Here is a 22,007-nt window from a genome sequence, read left to right on the forward strand (position 1 = left end):
ATTGGATCCAGTGCCTCTCACTACTAAATCCTAACACGGGTTAAATTCCTTCCCTATATCATCCAAAACTTAATAAAAAACATTTGGCTGTAGATTCCGTACACTTTAAATGTGGGGACCAGCAGGCTCACCTACAAATTACAAGGCCCCAAAGGAGAAATGTTGATGGCTTCTCTCTTCTCCAGCAACATCTCTCTAAGGCAGCCATTCTCAACTAGGGTTCTGTATACCTCTAGGGTTCCTCCAGAGGTTGTTGGGGGTTCTTGAATGCAGTGGCACTAAAAAACGCATAGGTGTGAACCAGGCAAACAAGTTGATGGTGCCTACATAATTCCAGGCCAACGCCACTTGGCAGAGCCAGTTGCATGACACCAATGTTCTTTTTAGCTGCTTGACCGCCACTGTAAGAGGAACATTTTTCCAACTAGTCGAAAATGGTTTTAGCTTGGTTACCTGAAAAGTCAAAATTAGTTCTAGGCTTCCTCTGGGGTAAAAAGGTTGAGAAAGACTGCTTTAGAGATATGTGACACTTTTCTGAGTATAGAATATGGTCAAATAGCAACAAAACTTTCAGATGTGAATGCTGTGGAAGTTCCTAATCAGAGGTGCATGAAGATTTTAGTACAAGTTGGATGTCCAGATCTGGAAGGACTAAATTTGGGTCCCAAGAATAGAGAAGAAGAAGAATATGGAAAAGAAGAGAGGTCATCTCCCACCCTCCCACGGCCCCATAGCCACCAAAGTAGACAGCATAGTTACATAGCCACATGTAGGTCCTCATGAAGGAAGCTGTGAGCTCCAATGTACACAGAACCTTCATGGTTCTGCCTTGGAGATAGTAGCAAAGAAAATCTAGGAGAATCTGGAACGTCTAGGAGATATACTTCAGGAAAACTCATCACCTGTGATGCGAAGGCTGCGGGAGTTGTTCTCGGTCTCAAGGCCACGTTGCCATGCAGAAGAGACATCCAGAGACAGGCTCTCATACTCCTGGTTCAGGTCCTCTCCCACGACACCGATCTCACACCGTTCAATAGAGCACTCTATTCCATCTGGAGACTGTACATCTAAGGGACATAGGAAGAATAGTCAGATTCGGTCATTTATTAAAACAGCGTCATTTTTAATTGGATCAGAAGTTGATTTGTCCAGATATTTATGTAGATACTTTTAGGTTATTCAAATAAAAGAAATCCACTAAATTTTGCTACAGTTGAGCAACCTGGGAAAGTTGAAATTGATCTGACTAAATAGATCGAATAGAGGGTCTTTTTTAATGTTTATTAAAATATTCTTGCAGGTTAGCAAGGTAGAGGGATATACAAATGTCATTACATAACAATGAAGTCATAGCCACATCCTTCATGTCTCAAGAAGGAATGTCTCTGAGATTAGTTTTGGTGGAGGGGGAATTGTGTTCCATACAAGAAGAACATTTCATAAAAGATATAAGAAACTTTATTGGAAATTAGTTTTTGTTGGTGTTATTGTTTCATTGGGTCCATATTCTGGTCAAGATTGTTGCTCTGTGGGGACTTTAATTTTGAAAGACTTCTAAGAGGATTGTGTGATGCAGGCTATAGACCATCCATTCTCAACCAGGGTTCCTTGGAACGCTAGGGTCCCTCAGGTTGCTAGGGGTTCCTTGCGCTTTGAATGATTGACCTCCCCTCTGATAGTGCCTTCATAGTTGCAGGGCCAACAAGACTTGGCAAAGTCAGCAACAATTACCTTTTCAGCTGTCTGCAAGGGTGCCATTCTTCCTACTGATCACCAATATAGGGAAATTTTTCTCCCCAATCCTGGAAGTACTGGTTTTAATAAGGGTTCCCTGTTACCTAAACTTTTTTTAGGGGCTCTTTGAGGTAAAAAGGTTGCGAGCTGCAATAGACTGTACAGTGGTTAGCACTCCCTCCTAGCCGCACTAGGGTCCTTGGTCCAAATCTCAACCAAGACACTACCTGCCTGGACTTTGCATGTTTTTCCCTGTGCCTGCGTGGGTTTCCTCCAGGAACTCTGGTTTCCTCCCAAACTCCAAAGACATGCTGGTAGGTTTATTGCCTCCAGTCTAAATTGGTCCTAGTATGTGAGTTAGGGACATTAGATTGTAAGCTCCTTGAGGGCAGGGACTGATGTAAATGTACAGTATATATGTAAAGCACTGCATAAATTGATGGCGCTATATAAGTACCTGTAATAATAATAATAACAGAAAAGAAACAGTTCCCTGTTTAACCTGAGGTTGAAGAGGTAAAAGACAAAGGGGGGAGGGGCATGTCCCTCCTCTGAATCAATCAGGGGTCATGATCTGACTTTATGAAATTTCAGAAATTAGTTCATCTTATCTCGCTCATCATCTTCTGTATTTCTATCCATTCCTTTTTGGAATTGGAGGCGATTAATCAACTTAAAGCCTGGAAACTTATCAAAGGATTCCTGGTATAGGGGTAAAAGTTATAGACTACTTTCCTGGGATTGGAATGAAAATTGGTTTGGGGTTTGTTTTTTGCCCCAGATCTAATTGTCTCCATCACTCTCCCTTTAAGTTTGGACCATTACCAGTGGTTTTATTTTTAAGATACATCCCCCTCTATGGCTATACCTGATGATCTGATTTTTCGTATCCCTATGACTCTGGAGCCTCAATATACACACAAATAGTTTTTGAACATACAGGTAATTTATATGACCAATTGTGGTTTTTGGCGCTATGCATTTTTGCCAACTCGCGAATGTTTCTAATTTGTAAAGTTTTGTTATTTACTTATGTTGTTCTGTGATTGTTTATTATTTTTCTTCTAAAAATTATTTTTATTTTCAGTGCTCACTATGCCTGATATCAATAAATCCTCCTGAAGAAGCCAATAACCCAGGCGAAACATGTAGAGATGAAATCAGTTTGCACTTGTAATAGTACTGTAATATCAATACTTACCCTTTGAAAGTTTGTTTTTAACAACGTTCTAATAAATTTCTACTTTTTCTACAATGATTTTGTTATAATTGTGCTCCCTAAAAATCCCAAAATACTCTCTGAAATTTCTCTGAATCAATCAGGTTGATTCAGAGAAATCAATCAATCAGGTAATCAGTGCCACAGTTCTGGAGTCCACAGAAAGTTCTGGATCTTGCAGAAAGCTCGCCAACATCTGGCTGATACTATTGTGAAATGTTCATATGCGCCCTATATACAATGGAACCTCGGTTTGCGAGTAACGCGGTTAAAGAGCGTTTCGCAAAACGAGCACTGTATTTCTAAAAATCCTAACTCTCTTTGCGAGCGTTGTCTTGCAAAACGAGCAGGATTCAGGCCAAAAGCGGTGTGCAGTACCGCTTTTGGCCTGAGGTGGGGGGCGCCGGAGCCAAACAGCGTCGATCGTCGGCGTTCAGAAATTCACGGAAAGGCCAGAGGACAGTTCGGCTGACCTTGGCAAACCTCGGAAAGGCTCGTGAACGGAGTCTTTCCAAGGTTTGCCGAGGTCAGCCGAAGTGTGCTCGGGCCTTTTCCGACGTTTCCGAGGCTCTCCGGCACCCCCCCCCCGCCTCTGGCCGCATGCGGTATTGCATCCCATTGAAGTTAACGCAAAACTAATTATTTTCGTTTCCATTGACTTCAATGGGAAAACTCTCTTTGATATGCGAGTACATTGGATCACTCCTGGATTATGCTCGTAATCCGAGGTTCCACTGTACATCAATTGAGGCATAAAAAAAAATTGTAAAAACATTTTTGCGACAGAAAAGTACCCCCTTACCTGCTCTTGGTGCTCTTTCGAGCTTATTTGGAGTTAATGAATGAGATACAGTGCAGGTAATCCTCAAATCTGGGAATATTGGGACCCCGAGCGGCCCCTGGAAGTCGAACATGGGGTGCGCGGACCGAGAGGACCCTGTCAGTTGGACTTGTGGGGCATCTGGCTGTAGAACCACAAGGTAGCCATCCAGATCTGGCACTGAGAGACATCCTTCGTCACTGACACACCTGAAGAAGCAGACACATCGCTATTCACCAACAAAACTGGTAAAGGACACCAAATACTACATATGGAGGTAGACAAAAGACATCATCACCAATCATTCCTGGTGTAACCTATATAATTAAAAAGCCATCACTGATGCATATTGTTTCCTAAATTGTGTAAATTTTGGGGAAAAAAATCTTGATATTTTGTTCAAGTTTCCCATATTGGCTAAAATGTATTGGAGTCAAGTGGTTTTGAAAGCGGCAGTTTAGGTATGGCAATTTTTACATAGTTACAGTACATTGGTTTAACTTAGCCCAGTGTAAATATGTATGTACAATGCCTGTGGGATCTCCATAGAAGCTGGAAATCACTGTAGTGGGCACTGCCAGTGAACTCCACTAGCTTGTGGGTCCTGCGCCCATTGACTGCTTTGTTGCTTACTGAACATAAAAGGTCGCTCATTTGGCGCCATTCAAATAACATTTTTCATTATTTTGGACCCCCGCTCACTGTAAGAAATGTCAACTGGGTACAGTGTTGTATGACCGCGCAATTGTCGTTCAAAGTGTGACAGCGCTGAAAGCTGAAAATTGTCCTGGGCAGGAAGGAGGTGGAAGTGTAGGCAAGTAGTTAAAAGTAATGCAAAATGTTTTCTGATTGGACAAGGTGGAGATTGTGACATCACCACCTTTTCTCTCCACCTTGCCCAAACTGAGAACGCTTTGTTTTCGTAGAGAACATACAAAGTGTTCCAAGAATGGCGACGATGCTGAACGAGCAACTTCCTGCGTTCACCATGCATCAGGGAAGCTGCTTGGCACGGGAAGCTGGTGGAGATCACTGTAGTAGAGGTGTCTTATACAGCAATTTCCAGCTTTCTTGGGGATCCCACAGGTATGGTATATACAGTCAATTGCAAGTATCCAAGCTGGACCAATGTAACTGTGTTAAAAATGACAGACCTAAACTTCATCTTTAAAGCCCAACTCCAGGTTTGGGGTCCTCCATCCTCATTTGGGGCATCCTTGGCACCTTTAAAAAAAATTCATATCCATACCTTTTTTTCCAGGTGTCTTTGGTCAGGACGTGGATCACCTGCTGGCGGCACCGTGGTTCCCTGGGCGGAGAGTTGTAGTTCCAGTGTCCACCAGCAGGTGTCTCCCAGCAGCCAGCAGATTCCAGTAATCACTCTCCACCTGGTGCTGGCTGCTGGGAGGGTATTTAGTTCCCCCTCTACCAGTGCCTTCGGAAACAGTGTTTTGCTTTGCCTGCCAGTTAGATGCTTGCTTGCTGTTAAAAAAACACCTGTGCATGTGGTAGGCTAACACCGGGGGGGGCGCAAGATGCCTCTAGAAGTTTCATTTGGAACTCCCAGGGTGCATGAGGCCTATTTGGTGAATCTGCGGGGGACATCTGGAGGGGTTTTTTTTTTAGAGAGGCTGTGGGGGGATCCACTCATGTAAATGCAGTCCCTGTACAGAAAAGCTCAGACTGGGGAAGAGAGAAGCAGCACAAGAGCCAATCAGGTGTGCTGCAGTGCTTATATGCTAACAAGTGATATGCCGATGGGAGGAGAGAAGAGTGACACAAGTGTTGGTGAAAATCTTTGCTTTTTTTAAAGTCTTTCTTTCTCGGTGTATATTGGTTCATCCATCCATTTACCCATCCATCCCTTCATCCATTCACCCATCCATCCATCCCTCCATCCATTCACCCATCCATCCCTTCATCCATTCACCCATCCATCCCTTCATCCATTCACCCATCCATTCACCCATCCATCCATCCCTCCATCCATTCACCCATCCCCCCATCCATCCCTTCATCCATTCACCCATCTATCCATCCCTCCATCCATTCACCCATCCCTCCATCCATTCACCCATCCCTCCATCCATTCTCCCATCCATCCCTCCATCCATTCTCCCATCCCTCCAACCATTCACCCATCCCTCCATCCATTCACCCATCCCTCCATCCATTCATCCATCCCTCCATCCATTCACCCATCTCTAAAGAGGTGTCAGCAAGACATTCTGCACTAACAAGGTAATGATGCAGGGAGCTAATATGCTAATGGCTATTCGACAACCATAATGTATATTATATTATTCGAATTTCAATGTAAATTAAATATAATTGGTTACTATGGAAACTGTCGGTTACTGTTCAAGAAACATTTTTATAGAATAAGCGCACTGTCATACTTTCATACAAAGTAACCTAACAGAGCCTCAGAAGGGCTCCTCTACCTCCATCTGCTCCGGGAAATGAGCCCCATAAAGTTCTATTGGGCTCCTCTTCCTCCATCTGCTCTGAGAAATGAGCCCCATAGACCTCTATTGGGCTCCTCTACCTCTGGCTGCTCTGGGAAATAAGCCTAATAGACTTCTATTGGGCTCCTCTATCTCTGTCTGCTCTGGGAAATAAGCCATATAGATGTCTATTGGGCTCCTCTACCTCTGGCTGCTTTAGGAAATGAACCCCATAGACTTCTATTGGGCTCCTCTACCTCCATCTGCTCTGGGATGTGAGCCCCATAGACTTCAATTTGGCTTTTCTACCACCATCTGTTTCCGGAAATGGGCCCCTTAAACTTCTATTGGGCTCCTCTACCTCCATCTGCTCAGGGAAATGAGCCCCATAGACTTCTATTGGGCTCCTCTACCTCCATCAGCTCCTGGAAATGAGCCCCATAGACTTCTATTAGGCTCCTCTACCTCCATCAGCTCCTGGAAATGAGCCCCATAGACTTCTATTGGGCTCTTCTACCTCCATCTGCTCCAGGAAATGAACCCCATAGACTTCTAATGGGCTCCTTTACCTTTGTGTACTCTGTGAAATGGGCCCCATAAACTTCTATTAGGCCCCTCTAGCGCCATCTGCTATGGAAAATAAGCCCCATAGACTTCTCTTAGGCTCCTCTCGCTCTGTCTGATCCGGGAAATGACCCCCAAAGACTTCTGTTGGGATCCTCTACCTCCGACTGCTTTAGGAAACAAGCCCCATAGATGTCTACGGGGCTCTATACTGTGCAGAAGTAGCCGGGGTGAGAGAACTTGTGGTGCAGGATGTGAGCAATCCCTAGAGGCTACGGACATTGAGCTTCTGTTAGGTCAATGGAGGGGGGGGGGCAAAAGTATTATACTATATGTAATAAAGGCTTATTGCACCTAAAAAATTTGGGGGGGGATTTTATGGCAAATGCTGAAGAGTGGAACCACCTGATCATTTCTTATTGTCTGACACCCAGGTGTGACCTTTATGTTCCCAGCATTGCACACCTGCCCGGCTCATACAAGGAAGGTCTATTTTCCGGGTTAGGTGCTTGTTGGGGTGATTTGTATGTGTCTTTAGGCAGGGAGTATTGTAGAAGTGCCATGTTGGATATGAGGAAGAGGAAGACTTTGGGGTTTGATTTTACAAAGGCAAATAAACTGCTCAATTAACAAGAGAAATTGCGCTTTGCATGGGCATTTTCCTCAGAGTTTAGTGAATGTAAAGTGAATGTAAAGTATAGTTTTCAGTGAAGCAAAAAATACCCAATCACATGCAAGGAAAAAAAAAATGAAAAAGGCATGATTGGATGATGGAAGTCAGCAGAGCTTGGCCTCATTCACTAATCGATGGGGAAAATTCTCTAGCAAAGGGAACAGTCTATTTGCCTTTAATAACTCAATTCCATTGGCTATTTTTTTTTTTTGCATCAGAGCCTTTTCACTTACTGGAGAAGCCACAAAGACTTCTAACTGAGGTCAGTTAAACGGCATAGGTAAGAACCAAACCTACAACAATATTAGGATAGGCACAGCCAATGACCCTTGGGTGACATTGGGTAGCACGCGGTACACCCACCTGACGGAAGTCTTCAGTTTAAGGGGTCGAACGCCCGGTGTTGGAAACTGTAGAGAGTTGAGGTATTCAACGTGCTGCAGAGCTCGGCTGAAGGAGACGGCGTCATCCCCTTCCAAGGACAGCTGGGACTGAGCGGGGTTCACATGAACCTGGGAGCAAAGGTCAAAGATATCCCACAATCAACATGTGCAGCTCAGAGGAACTCCAAGACAAAAGGTGCCGAAAATAGGAAGAGAACCCCAAGTGGCAAGTAAGAGGTGCTCTGCTATTCATGGCCTGTCACAGTATAGAGGGACTGATAGTTGGGTTTAAATGAAATGTTAACCAAGGATGAGGAGATCGTTGGTTAACATTTGGCGATTCCAAGTTCTGGCACATCAACGTGTTACTGACAATCTCACAATTCTGTTACCTTCATTCCTTTCCCCAGACTGTCAAAGTCGGTGTACTGAAGACCCTCCTTACAGGAGTAGAGACATTCTATCACTTCCCGAGAATCCACGGGACCCAACCGAAGGGACAGGCCAGAGATATAACCACGCAGAAACCGGCCAGCAGAAGTGCCTGGAACAACAGCAAAAGTTCAAAATGAGCAGTTTAGCAGGATAGCACAGGGGAGAGGACAGGAGAGAAGAAAGAAGAGGAGAGCACAGAGGAGAGGAGAGGACAGGAGAGAGGAAAGAAGAGGAGAGCACAGAGGAGAGGAGAGGACAGGAGAGAAGAAAGAAGAAGAGAGCACAGAGGAGAGGAGAGGACAGGAGAGAAGAAAGAAGAAGAGAGCAAAGAGGAGGGGACAGGAGAGCACAGAAGAGAACAAAGAAAAGGGCAAGAGGGCACAGAGGAGAGGACATGGGAGCACAGAGGAAGAAGGGGACAGAACAGGAGAGGAGAGAGGAGAATGGGGGGGGGGGATTAGAGGAGAGGTGAGGAGGGGACAGGACAGCAGAGAGATGAGAATAGGAGAGCACAGAAGAGAAGAAAGGGGAAGAGAGCACAGAGGAGAGGAGAGAACAGGGAAGCACAGAGGGAGGAGAGGAGAGCACAGAGGAGGAGAAAGGATTGGAGAGGAGAGGAGAAGAGAATGCAAAGGAAAGGAGAGGACAAAAGAGCACAGAGGAGAGCAGAAAGTAGAGGAGAAAACAAGACAGCACAGTGGAGAGGAGTGGACAGGACAGGAGATTTGAGAGAAGAAGGGGGGGGGGGGATTAGAGGAGAGGTAAGGAGGGGAGAGGAGAGAGGAGAAGGGGGGATTAGAGGAGAGGGGAGGAGGGGACAGGACAGCAGAGAGAAGAGAACAGGAGAGGACAGAAGAGAAGAAAGGAAAGGGGAAGAAAGCACAGAGAAGGAGAAAGGATTGGAGAGGAGAGGAGAAGAGAACACAGAGGAGAGGATAGGAGAACACAAAGGAAAGGAGAGGACAGAGGAGAGCAGAGAGGAGAGGAGAAAACAAGAGGGCACAGAGGAAAGGACAGGAGAGGAGAAGAGGGGGGGGGGGAATTAGGGGAGAGGTAAGGAGGGGACAGGACAGCAGAAGGAAGAGAACAGGAGAGGACAGAAGAGAAGAAAGAAGAGGGGAAGAGAGCACAGAGGAGAGAACAGGGAAACACAGAGGGAGGAGAGGAGAGCACAGAGGAGGAGAAAGGATTTGAGAGGAGAGGAGAACACAAAGGAAAGGAGAGGACAAGAGAGCACAGAGGAGAGCAGAGAGGGGGGGGGGGACAAGAGAGCACAGAGGAGAGGTGAGGGGGGGGGGGGGACAAGAGAGCACAGAGGAGAGGTGAGGGGGGGAGGGGGGGGGGACAAGAGAGCACAGAGGAGAGGTGAGGGGGGGAGGGGGGGGGACAAGAGAGCACAGAGGAGAGGTGGGGGGGGGACAAGAGAGCACAGAGAAGAGGTGAGGACAGGAGAGCAGAGAGGCGAGGACATTGGAGAGGAGAGCAAGAGATCACAAGAGATCACATCGGTGAGGAGAGCAGAGGAGAGGACAGGATAACACAGAGGTAGGAGAGGAGAGCACAGGTGAGGACAGGAGAGAGGAGAGGACAGGACATGAGAGCAGAGAGGGTGGAGAGGACAAGAGAGCATATTGGAGAGGAGAGCACAGAGGAGAAGAGAGGATTAAGGAGTATATATTATACTGTATATACAGACATAATGGGGACAACATACCTGGGGCTCTTGAAACTTCATTGTCATTCACTCTCACCGAAAACTTCTCATCTGTCGAAAAAAAAAAACATAGTTTATGTTGCTTTAACATTTTACTTCTTTTTCATAGATTGAAATCTATTTTAATCTTCTCCTCTCTCTCTAGAGGTTACTTCTGCAAGGAGCAATTTCTGGTTCCCACTGACACCATTGATCTCTTGATCTATCTGTAACAGGGCAACTCTTCTCAATGACCACAAGTGTAAGGAGCATTCTTCCCAATGACCATCACACTAAGGCTCCATTCACACCTGAGAGTTTTGTAGCTTGAAGCTACAAAACGCTTGAGGGGAAAAAATTCATTATTCTCTATGGAGATGGTTCACATCTCCACTCCAAGTCGCCTGAAGCCCAACGCCTGAAGCTCAAACAAGTTCTGGACCCTTTTTTGTCACGCGATTTGGGCATTTTTGGAGCAGGAAGCAAATGACAAAATCTAACAACATAGAAACAGATGATCATTTTTCCTATTGGCTAATAAAGAAAATGCCAAAGCTCAAAAACGCCGGACAACGCTGCATGGAAACGCGTATATATGCCCAAAAAAAGCTTGACAAAACGCCGGAAGAAATGCTAAAAAAACCTGAGCGTAGTGTTTTTGAGCGTTTTTCAAGCATTTTGTCACGTGTATTGTCGCGCTTACTTGCGCGTATTTGCGCGTTTCCATGCAGTGTTTTCCGGCGTTCATTTGAGCTTTGGCGGTTTTTTTATTAGCCAATAGGAAAAATGATCATCTGTTTCATCATTTGTTGCTATGTTTTTAGATTTTGTCATCTACTTCCTGCTCCAAAAACGCCCAAATCTGCCCGATTCGCGCGACAAAAAAGGGTCCAGAACTTGTTTGAGCTTCAGGCGTTGGGCTTCAGGTGACTTGGAGTGGAGATGTGAGCCATCTCTATAGAGAATAATGAATTTTTTCCCCTCAAGCGTTTTGTAGCTTCAGGCTTCAAGCTACAGAATGCTCAGGTGTGACTGGGGCCTTGTAGATATTGTTGTTTTTAGCAGAGGGTTCCTTGAGACCGGAATGTTATTTCTAGGGGCCCCTCTGTGTTGAAAAGGTTGAGAAAGGCTGGTATGGACCCCTGAAAGCTTGTCCTGAAAATGTAGCTGACTTGTAGTTTTGCAACAGCTGGAGGTCCGCTAATTGCAGATCCCTGATGTACAGTATTTAGCTTGAGTTATACGTACGTTCCTCCCTCAGCTGCTCCAAAGTATCTCAGGGATGGGATAAAACCCGACCCTGACCGCTTCTTAATAGTTTATGTAGAGTGAAACTCTGTCTCATCAGAATTTTTTGTGAAGTTATCCTCTTATTAAAAAATATTTCTAAACATTTAATATACAGATACAACATTGATTGATGTAGTGAATTGATACATTGATTCAACTCAATACGATTTAGGTGTCTAAATGGTTTAGGTAGACCACACCTGGTTTATATTTTGATATTTTTCATTCTTATATAAATTAATAGGGAGAGAAATATTACGAAATGAACATTAAATTCCTTTTTGAAAGCAAGTATTCATATTACTTGAGATTTGGCCAAAGTGCATGGCCATAAGGTCTTCATATCAATGAAGGTGGTCTTTGGGGCGTACTTCATACACTGTAAGAGTCTGCAGAACTGATTGTCCATTCTGTTATTTCCTTTACTACACCTCAGTGTATCTTCTCCCAGTTCATCCATCTATGGAAAAGTATCCCATGCCTACCAGAGTCCAGTGCACAGACCTTATGTCCAGTATAGGAACCGCATAGAGAAAAGGTCAACACTATGGACTTTAGTTATAAAATTTCGATAAAACTAGCAAAACATTTGACCTCTGCAACCTCAATACTCAAAAACATCCCATGGCTTTCAGTGGGTACTTACCTGTCCAGCAGCCTCCAATCATGAGCCTGGCCTGACGTTTGGGAGGAGTCAGGGCTCCATTATCATGAATAAGTGCCGGATCGTACGTCACTCCATCCACATAGAGGGAGACGGTTGGGAATTCGAGGCTCAGAGCATAATGATGCCACTCTACATCGCACACCTGATATAAGACAAAAAAGGGGCACGGATGTCACAGGAGAAAAAAGATTAAGGGTCAGAATTATTAGAGAGGACAAGACAAGAAGAAAACATGAGAGCAAAGAGGAGGAGAGAGGAGAGACCAGAACCGTAAAGAGGAGAGCACAGAGGAGGTGAGAGGAAAAAAGGAAGACAGAACCAGAGAGTACAGAGGTGGGGGAGAAGAGAAGCGAAGAGAAGACAGCAAAGCAGAGGAGAGGGGAGGATAGAAAAGAGGACAGGACAGGGGAGCACATAGAAGGGGAGAGGAGAGTACAAAGGAGAGGAGAGGTCAGAAGTGCATAGGGCAAAGAAGAGGAGAAGACAGGAGAGCATGGGAATAAAAGAGCACAGAGAAAAGGAGAGGAAACGAGAGCCAGGGAAGAGAAGAGCGCAGAGAAGGGGCTAGAAGAGCACAGAGGAAAAGACAGGATAGAAAAGAGGACACCACAAGAGAGCACAAAGAAGAGGAGAGGAGAGCATAGGAGAGAAGCGAGCACCAAGAAGGGGATAGAAGAGCAAACAGGAAAGGAGAGGATAGAAAAGAGGATAGGACAGGGGAGGAGACCACTAAGAAAGGGAATGTGGAGTATGGAGGAAAGGAGGAGAGGAGAGCTGTCAGGGCCTGGGTCTGAACCTGCGACCTCTGGCTGTGGCTCTTCTCATTGTGCCACTAGAGATGCTGGACAGCTCCCTTCCTGACTCTATAGACAACCTTACCTTTTGTTTCTCTTGAACCTTGAACTCTTTGCTCCTCCCATGAACTTCCTGAATAAAGCCATGTCTCTGCATTTCCTGTTTGCCAGATTATTGTGCTCTCTTCAGCCGATATCTTGCTCCCTTACATACCTGCTGCTGTCCCTATCTTCGCTACCTCTCGTTACCGATCCTTGGCTTGTTCATGGACTACGCTTCCGTCTGATTCCATCCAGCTACTACTTCTTACCTTTGGTTTGTTTACTGACTACGCTACCTGCTATATCTGGTACCAAAACCCGGTTTGCTCACCTCCTGGTTGGGTGAGCCTGAGGAGCGGGACCTGACAATAGCACGCAGCAAAACCCATCCCCACCATCAGGAGCTCTAATGAATGACGGTTAGTGCTTAGACTCCACACCTCGGGTCATCTGCTAGGCGAGGTCTGCTTGTACCTTTCCAGCTGACTACAGATGAGCCTCTCTACTGCTACAATCACTCGTCTCTGAGCCTGACCCCAGACTGTGATGAGAGGAGAGGAGAACACAGGGGAGAGAAAAATACTGAGAAGAGGATAGAAGACCACAGAGGAAAGGAGAGGAGAAGACAGGGGAGAGAAAAACACTGAGAAGAGTATAGAAGACCACAGAGGAAAGGAGGGGAGAGGACAGGAGAGTACAGGGGAGAAAAAAACAATGAGAAGAGGATAGAAGACCACAGAGGAAAGGAGAGGACAGAGAAGTGCACAGGGGAGAGGAGAAGACTGGACAGGAAAACACAGAGAAGAAGAGAGCACAGAAGATAGGATAGAAGATCACAGAGAAAAGGAAAGGAGAGAAAAGAAGAAGATATCACAAGAGAGCACAGAGAAGAAGATAGAAGAGCACAGAGGAAAGGAGAGGACAGGAGAGTACAAAGAAGAGGAGAGGACAAAAGAGCACAGAATAAAAGAAAGGACAGGACAGAAAAGAGGAGATAACAGGAGAGCAGAGAAAAAAAAGCAGAGGACATTGGAGCACAGAGGAAAGGACAGGAAAGGACAGGAGAGCACAGGGGAGAGGAAAGCACCGAGAAGAGCACAGAGGAAAGGAGAGGAGAGGACAGGAAGTGCACAGAGGAGAAGACTAGACAAGAGAGCACTTAGGAGAGGATAAATAGAAAAGAAGTAGATGGGACAAGAGAACACAGAAGATAAAATAGCAGATCATAGAGAAAAGAAGAAGACAGTACAAGAGAGCACAGAGGAGAAGATGGAAGAACAACGAGGAAAGGAATTAACAGGACATCACAGAGGAGATAACAGGAGAGCAGAAAAAAAGCAGAGGACATGGGAGCACAGAGGAAATGACAGGAGAGCGCAGAAGAGAGGACTGAAGGGCACAGCCTAAAGGAGAGATTATGTGAACACATAAGAATAGGGAGGGAGTAAAAGAAGAGGACAGGAGAGCACAGAAGAGAGGAGAGGACAGGAGAGAGGACAGGACAGGAGAGAACAGAAGGGGGATAGCAGATCATCGAGGAAAGGAGAGAATAGAAAAGAACAAGAAAGGAAAGGAGAGCATAAAGAAAGGAAGAGGAGAGCACAGAGAAGTGGATAGAATAGCATGGATTAAAGGAGAGCACAGAGGAAAGTAGAGGAAGGGAGTGAAAAGAAGAGGACAAGACAGGAGAGCATAGAAGAGAAAAGAGGACAGGAGAACCCAGAAGAAAGGAGTAAAAAGAAGAGGACAAGAGAGCATAAAGGAAAGGAGAGGGCAGGAGAGCACCGATGGGAGGAGAGGGCAGGAGAGCACAGAAGGGAGAAGAGGGCAGGAGAGCACAGAAGGGAGGAGAGGACAGGAGAGCACAGAAGAGAGGAGAGGACAGGAGAGCACAGAAGAGAGGACAGGACAGAAGAGAGGAGAGGACAGGAGAGCACAGAAGAGAGGAGAGGACAGGAGAGCACAGAAGAGAGGAGAGGACAGCAGAGCACAGAAGAGAGGAGAGGGCAGGAGAGCACAGAAGAGAGGAGAGGGCAGGAGAGCACAGAAGGGAGGACAGGAGAGCACAGAAGAGAGGAGAGGACAGGAGAGCACAGAAGAGAGGAGAGGGCTGGAGAGCACAGAAGAGAGGAGAGGGCAGGAGAGCACAGAAGGGAGGAGAGGACAGGAGAGTACAGAAGAGAGGAGAGGACAGCAGAGCACAGAAGAGAGGAGAGGGCAGGAGAGCACAGAAGGGAGGACAGGAGAGCACAGAAGAGAGGAGAGGACAGGAGAACACAGAAGAGAGGAGAGGGCAGGAGAGCACAGAAGGGAGGAGAGCACAGAAGAGAGGAGAGGACAGCAGAGCACAGAAGAGAGGAGAGGGCAGGAGAGCACAGAAGGGAGGACAGGAGAGCACAGAAGAGAGGAGAGGACAGGAGAACACAGAAGAGAGGAGAGGGCAGGAGAGCACAGAAGGGAGGAGAGGACAGGAGAGCACAGAAGAGAGGAGAGGACAGGAGAGCACAGAAGTGAGGAGAGGGCAGGAGAGCACAGAAGAGAGGAGAGGGCAGGAGAGCACAGAAGGGAGGAGAGGGCAGGAGAGCACAGAAGGGAGGAGAGGACAGGAGAGCACAGAAGAGAGGAGAGGGCAGGAGAGCAGAGAAGAGAGAAGAGGGCAGGAGAGCACAGAAGAGAGGAGAGGACAGGAGAGCACAGAGGAGAGGACAGGAGAGCACAGAAGAGAGGAGAGGACAGGAGGGCACAGAAGAGAGGAGAGGACAGGAGAACACAGAAGAGAGGAGAGGGCAGGAGAGCACAGAAGAGAGGAGAGGACAGGAGAGCACAGAAGGGAGGAGAGAGCAGGAGAGCAGAGAGGAAAGGACAGGAGAGCACAGAAGGGAGGAGAGGACAGGAGAGCACAGAGGAGAGGACAGGAGAGCAGAGAAGAGAGGAGAGGACAGGAGAGCACAGAAGAGAGGAGAGGACAGGAGAGCACAGAAGGGAGGAGAGAGCAGGAGAGCAGAGAGGAAAGGACAGGAGAGCACAGAAGGGAGGAGAGGACAGGAGAGCACAGAAGAGAGGAGTGGACAGGAGAGCACAGAAGAGAGGAGTGGACAGGAGAGCACATAGGAGAGGAGAGGACAGGAGAGCACAGAAGAGAGGAGTGGACAGGAGAGCACATAGGAGAGGAGAGGACAGGAGAGCACAGATGGGAGGAGAGGACAGGAGAGCACAGAAGAGAGGAGAGGACAGGAGAGCACAGAAGGGAGGAGAGAGCAGGAGAGCAGAGAGAAGAGGACAGGAGAGCAGAGAGGAGAGGACAGGAGAGCACAGAAGAGAGGAGTGGACAGGAGAGCACATAGGAGAGGAGAGGACAGGAGAGCACAGAAGAGAGGAGTGGACAGGAGAGCACATAGGAGAGGAGAGGACAGGAGAGCACAGAAGAGAGGAGAGGACAGGAGAGCACAGAAGAGAGGAGTGGACAGGAGAGCACATAGGAGAGGAGAGGAGAGGACAGGAAAACACAGAAGAGAGGAGAGGAGAGGACAGAAGAGCACAGAAGAGAGGAGAGGACAGAAGAGCACAGAAGAGAGGAGAGGACAGGAGAGCACAGAGGAGAGGACAGGAGAGCACTGAAGAGAGGAGAGGACAGGAGAGCACAGAAGAGAAGAGAGGACAGGAGAGCACAGAAGAGAGGAGAGGACAGGAGAGCACATAGGAGAGGAGAGGACAGAAGAGCACAGAAGAGAGGAGAGGACAGGAGAGCACATAGGAGAGGAGAGGACAGGAGAGCACAGAAGGGAGGAGAGGACAGGAGAGCACAGTAGAGAGGAGAGGACAGGAGAGCACATAGGAGAGGAGAGGACAGGAGAGCACAGAAGAGAGGAGAGGACAGGAGAGCACATAGGAGAGGAGAGGACAGGAGAGCACAGAAGAGAGGAGAGGACAGGAGAGCACAGAAGAGAGGAGAGGACAGGAAAACACAGAAGAGAGGAGAGGACAGGAGAGCACAGAAGGAAGGAGGGGACAGGAGGGCACAGAAGAGAGGAGAGGACAGGAGAGCACAGAAGAGAGGAGAGGACAGGGGAGAACAGAAGAGAGGAGAAGACAGGAGAGCACAGAGGAAAGGAGAGGACAGGAAAACACAGAAGAGAGGAGAGGACAGGAGAGCACAGAAGGGAGGAGAGGACAGGAGAGCACAGAAGAGAGGAGAGGACAGGAGAGCACAGAAGAGAGGAGAGGACAGGAAAACACAGAAGAGAGGAGAGGACAGGAAAACACAGAAGAGAGGAGAGGACAGGAGAGCACAGAAGAGAGGAGAGAACAGGAGGGCACAGAAGAGAGGAGAGGACAGTAGAGCACAGAAGAGAGGAGAGGACAGGAGAGCACAGAAGAGAGGAGAGGACAGGAGAGCACAGAAGAGAGGAGAGGACAGGAGGGCACAGAAGAGAGGAGAGGACAGGAGGGCACAGAAGAGAGGAGAGGACAGGAGGGCACAGAAGAAAGGAGAGGACAGGAGGGCACAGAAGAGAGGCGAGGACAGGAGAGCACAGAAGAGAGGAGAGGACAGGAGAGTACAGAGGAAAGGAGAGGACAGGAGAGCACAGAAGGGAGGAGAGGACAGGAGAGCACAGAAGAGAGGCGAGGACAGGAAAACACAGAAGAGAGGAGAGGACAGGAGAGCACAGAAGAGAGGAGAGGACAGGAGAGCACAGAAGGGAGGAGAGGACAGGAGAGCACAGAAGAGTGGAGAGGACAGGAGGGCACAGAAGAGGGGCGAGGACAGGAGAGCACAGAAGAGAGGAGAGGACAGGAGAGCACAGAAGAGAGGAGAGGAGAGCACAGAAGAGAGGAGAGGACAGGAGAGCACAGAGGAAAGGAGAGGACAGGAGAAATAAAGAGGAAAACAAGACAGTCCATGGAAGGGAAGGCAGAAAAATATGTCAGGAGAAAGTAAAAGTGACAACAAGTCAACCAGTATGGCTGGTCTCATGTAATTACCTGTTCTAGTTTCCAGAGGAACTTGACGGGACGAGCGCTGTCCAGTAAGGACCAGTAGAGGAAGGAGATTCGGCAACCGTGAACCGCCAAAGTGTAATGTGAGAAGCTGCCATCTTTTCGAGAGGGGGGGGGGGGGTGCAGAACATAAAATTGAGGTTAAAAGAAAAAGAAAGAAAGAGAGTGATACTTCTGTACACAGCACTGTGTTATTTACTAGAACCTAGAGGTTCAAACCTAGATCCCATCCACTAGACCACACCCCCTGCAGTGCATTGGTTAAATATAATGTATACAATATAACACCTAGGGGAAAACAGTGTTATTCAACTCAGCCAATCACCTTCCAGCTTTCTCCATTTTACACTACACTTCCCCCCCTAAGAACAATGAAGATGTACGTACTTTCTTTCCTATATTTATTAGTATAAGGACTAAAAATATAATATTTTCCTAAGCAATTATAAATATGAAACATTTTCTACAAGCACAATGTTGTCTTTTCTTAGCAGTAGGTGGAGCTCTAGACTCCTTTTCGTGTGTTTAGCCATTTTGTATAAAAAAAAGCCAACTGTTTACAGACTACAATAGCTCAGGCTGAAATTTAAACACAAGGGAATGATAAAGTAACACATCACTTATCGGTGGTTTCGATTTGATAAATCCAGCCAAAAGACAGGAAACTTTTGCTGTAGGAAAGGAAGTCCTAAATGTCACACATCACAGCCGGGCTCCAACCAGGCCACCCTCCAACAGGTTTTAACTCTGCCCCTGCCCTGGATTCCCCATGATTAAGCTCCGGGAGGACAGGCGAAATGTGTTGGGGGCGTGGCCTGGTTGGAGCCCAGGCTGAGGCTGTCATATACCTCCTCACAGGGTTTTGCTGTGATGTGCGACTTTTAGGACTTTGTTTCCCCGACTGGATATTTTGAGCTGGGGCGAGCTCTGTCCTTGTCGGCACACCTAGTGATCTGTCATGAAAGAGGACCTGGTGGAGCACCTGTCATTTTTATTGTGGGGAACTTCTGCTGTCTTGTCTCTTTAGATAACTAGGCTTGTGCAATTTGTTTCAGTCCGAATTAGTTTTTTAACGAATTTGGGCAAATTCGGAAAAAATATCCAAAATTAACGAAAACCCATTTAACAAATTTTTCTGAATATTGGTAAATGTGAATAAGCGAAAATTCAGAATTTATGCATTTCCGGATTTTGAATTTTCGAATTGACGAATTTACGAAATTCGAAAATCCGAAAATTTGGAAATTCTAGATTCGCAAATCCGAAAATTCAGAAATTCTAAATTCGAAAATTTGAACATTTGAAAATTCGGAAATATGAAAATTTAAAAATCTGAAATAATAACTAACTTATAATAACTTAACTATTACTAACTATTAAATTATATGTTTTGGAATTTCCTTTCAAATGTGTCTGTTAGTGAAAGTAACAAATTTATCCGAAGTTACGAATTTTCCGAAATAAAGAACCTTATCTAAACAAATGGAATGTAATGAATTAATAAATAACAATAATAATAAAAACATTTTGTTATTATTATTATTAATTTGTCCTGTTCCATTTGTTTAGATGCGACATTCGTTATTTCGGATAATTCGTAACTTCGGATAAATTTGCGTTTGTTACGTTCACTAACAGCCACATTTAAAAGGGAATTCCAATACCTATAATTTAATAGTTAGTTAGTTATTATTTTGAATTTCCAGATTTTGGATTTTCGAATTTCCGAATTTCTGGATTTCTGATTCTTAGAATTTCCGGATTTTGAATTTTCTAATTTATTAATTTTTTGAATTTACGAATTTTGATCATAACGAATGACCCGAAAAAAATGAAGAAAAAAACCCCAGAATGAAACAAAAACAAATGAATTTTTTGGCAGTGCAAATGTCTATAGATAACCCGTAGTGCTCTGGGAGCTCTTTGTCATTTAAAAAATGTTTATAAAGATGTAATGTAATGTAATCGGTTTAAAACCATACGAACTTGAAAAGAAATAATACAAATCTAATTTACAATGACCCCCCCCCCTTTTTAGCACACACCCCTTCGTTCTCACCATTTTGTACGGTGTTACACAACAACACTTCCTCTTCTTTTCCTGCCTTCCCTCCACCTCCCCCTGCATGTTTCAGCCAAAAAGAAAGAGTCAGATGATCAGCTGCTCCGCCCCCTGCAGGTAATCGCCCAGGAGGAACTTCCACTGACTGGGATCCATTGAACCAGTAGACGGGGCTGCTGTCCGGGGTGTCCTGTATGGGGAGGCCGTGTGTCCAGTTGTACAAAGGGCTGGGGGGAGGGAGTAAGTCAACATCTCCAGCGGCCGCTCCTAGAAATAAATGAGGAAGATTTCAGCGTCTGCACAGAAGTGGGGACTTTATCCCTTTCATGACTAAGCCTATTTTTGAAATGTGATGTTTACAAGTTAAAATCCGTATTTTTTGCTAGAAAATTACTTAGAGTTCCCAAACATTATATATATTTTTTTAGCAGAGAATCTAGAGAATAAAATGGAGATCGTTGCAATATTTTATATCACACAGTATTTGTGTAGCGGTGTTTTAAACGCAAATTTTTGGAAAAGGGACATTTTCATGAATTTTAAAAAATCCAAACAGTAAAGTTACCCCAATTTTTTTGTATAATGTGAAAGATGATGTTACGCCGAGTAAATAGATACCAAACATGTCACCCTTTATAATTGCACGCACTCGTGGAATGGCGACAAACTACGGTACCTATGAATTTCCATAGGTGACGCTTTAAATTTTTTTATGGTTACCAGGTTAAAGTTACAGAGGAGGTCTAGGGCTAGAATTATTACTCTCGCTCTGACGATCGCGGCGATACCTCACATGTGTGATTTGAACATCGGGCGCGACTTCCGTATGCATTTTCTTCGCTGTGCGAGCTCGCGGGGACGGTGGCGCTTTAAAAAATTTTTAATTTTATTTATTTCTTTATTTATTTATTTATTATACTTGTAAATTGTGTTTAAAAAAAACATTTTTTTTTTTATTTTATTGCTGTCACAAGGAATGTAAACATCCCTTGTGACAGTAATAGGTGGTGACAGATACTCTTTATAGAGACCCCCGATCCCTCCTTTGCACTTCACAGTATTCAGATCGCCGAAAACGGCGATTCTGAACACTGTATATTTTTTTAAAACCGGCGCCATTGGCAGCTGAGTAAACGGGAAGTGACGCCATGACATTGAGAAGGCTGGAACGAAGCCGCCCACAGCTTCGTTCCAGCCCGCCCCCAGCCGCCGATTGGACACCGGGCTTCCCGATCGCACGGGAGGCCCGGTAAGAGCGCCGGGAGGGGGGGATGTCCCCTCCCGCTCCTCCGGTATAACAGCCGAGCGGCTTTTAGCCGCATCGGTTGTTATAACCGGATAGCCGATCGCCCGCTCTAAGCAATGGTACCGGGATGATGCCTGCAGCTGCAGGCATCATCCTGGTATAACCCCGGAAAGCCGAGTACGCAGATGTGCGTACGGTCGGCGGGAAGGGGTTATAATATGTCCATTAAAACTGGATCCATAGATAGTGCCGTCCGTTCTCCTGACTGGTAGACATGTGCAATTAGTTTAGTTCCGAATTCGTGTTTTAACGAATTTTGACAAATTCGTTAATTCCGAAATCTCCAAATTTCCGAATTTTTCAATTTCCAAAATTTCGATTTTCCGCGTTTCGAATTTCCAAATTTTAAAATTTCTGAATTTTTGAATCTCCGAAAATTCGACATTTCGGGAATTTGGAATTTTGGAAATTTGGAAATTAGAAAATTTGAAAATTCAAAATTAGGAAACTCAAAAATTAGAAATTTAAAAAATTTAAAAATGTGGAAATTTGAAAATGCGAATATAAGAATGAAAATCTGAAAATTCAAAAGAATGAAAATACGAAATTTCACAAACCCGTAAATCTGAAATAATAACTTACCAATAATAACTATTAAATTGTAGGTATTGGAATTTCCTTTCAAATTTGGCTGTTAGTGAACGTAACAAGTACGAATTTATCCGAAGTTACGAATTATCTGAAATAACGAATGCCGTATCGAAATGAATGGAACGTGACGATCTAATAATAATAATAACAATAATAATAAAACCTTTTTATTATTATTATTTATTATGAATTTGTTCCATTCCATTTGTTTAGATGCGGCGTTCGTTATTTCAGATAATTTGTAACTTCGGATAAATTTGTATTTGTTACGTTCACAAACAGCCAAATT

At 45.5% G+C, this 22,007-nt stretch overlaps 1 protein-coding gene across 1 annotated transcript in view; it reads right to left on the reverse strand.

The window, feature by feature from the left end:
* Positions 1 to 22,007, reverse strand: part of CLSTN3 (calsyntenin 3) — a 140,778-nt gene that overhangs the window by 25,821 nt on the left and 92,950 nt on the right. The window contains exons 8-15 of the mRNA XM_073595434.1: positions 19,819 to 20,088; positions 17,745 to 17,857; positions 11,905 to 12,067; positions 9,990 to 10,040; positions 8,233 to 8,384; positions 7,821 to 7,969; positions 3,756 to 3,982; positions 903 to 1,067 (exon numbers count right to left, since the gene is read on the reverse strand). Of these exons, the coding sequence (XP_073451535.1) occupies positions 903 to 1,067; positions 3,756 to 3,982; positions 7,821 to 7,969; positions 8,233 to 8,384; positions 9,990 to 10,040; positions 11,905 to 12,067; positions 17,745 to 17,857; positions 19,819 to 20,088 (1,290 nt within the window). The remainder of the gene's footprint in view (positions 1 to 902; positions 1,068 to 3,755; positions 3,983 to 7,820; positions 7,970 to 8,232; positions 8,385 to 9,989; positions 10,041 to 11,904; positions 12,068 to 17,744; positions 17,858 to 19,818; positions 20,089 to 22,007) is intronic.

This window comes from Aquarana catesbeiana, linkage group LG08, assembly GCF_042186555.1.
Source record: "Aquarana catesbeiana isolate 2022-GZ linkage group LG08, ASM4218655v1, whole genome shotgun sequence".
In the NCBI taxonomy this organism is placed as follows: Eukaryota; Metazoa; Chordata; class Amphibia; order Anura; family Ranidae; genus Aquarana; species Aquarana catesbeiana.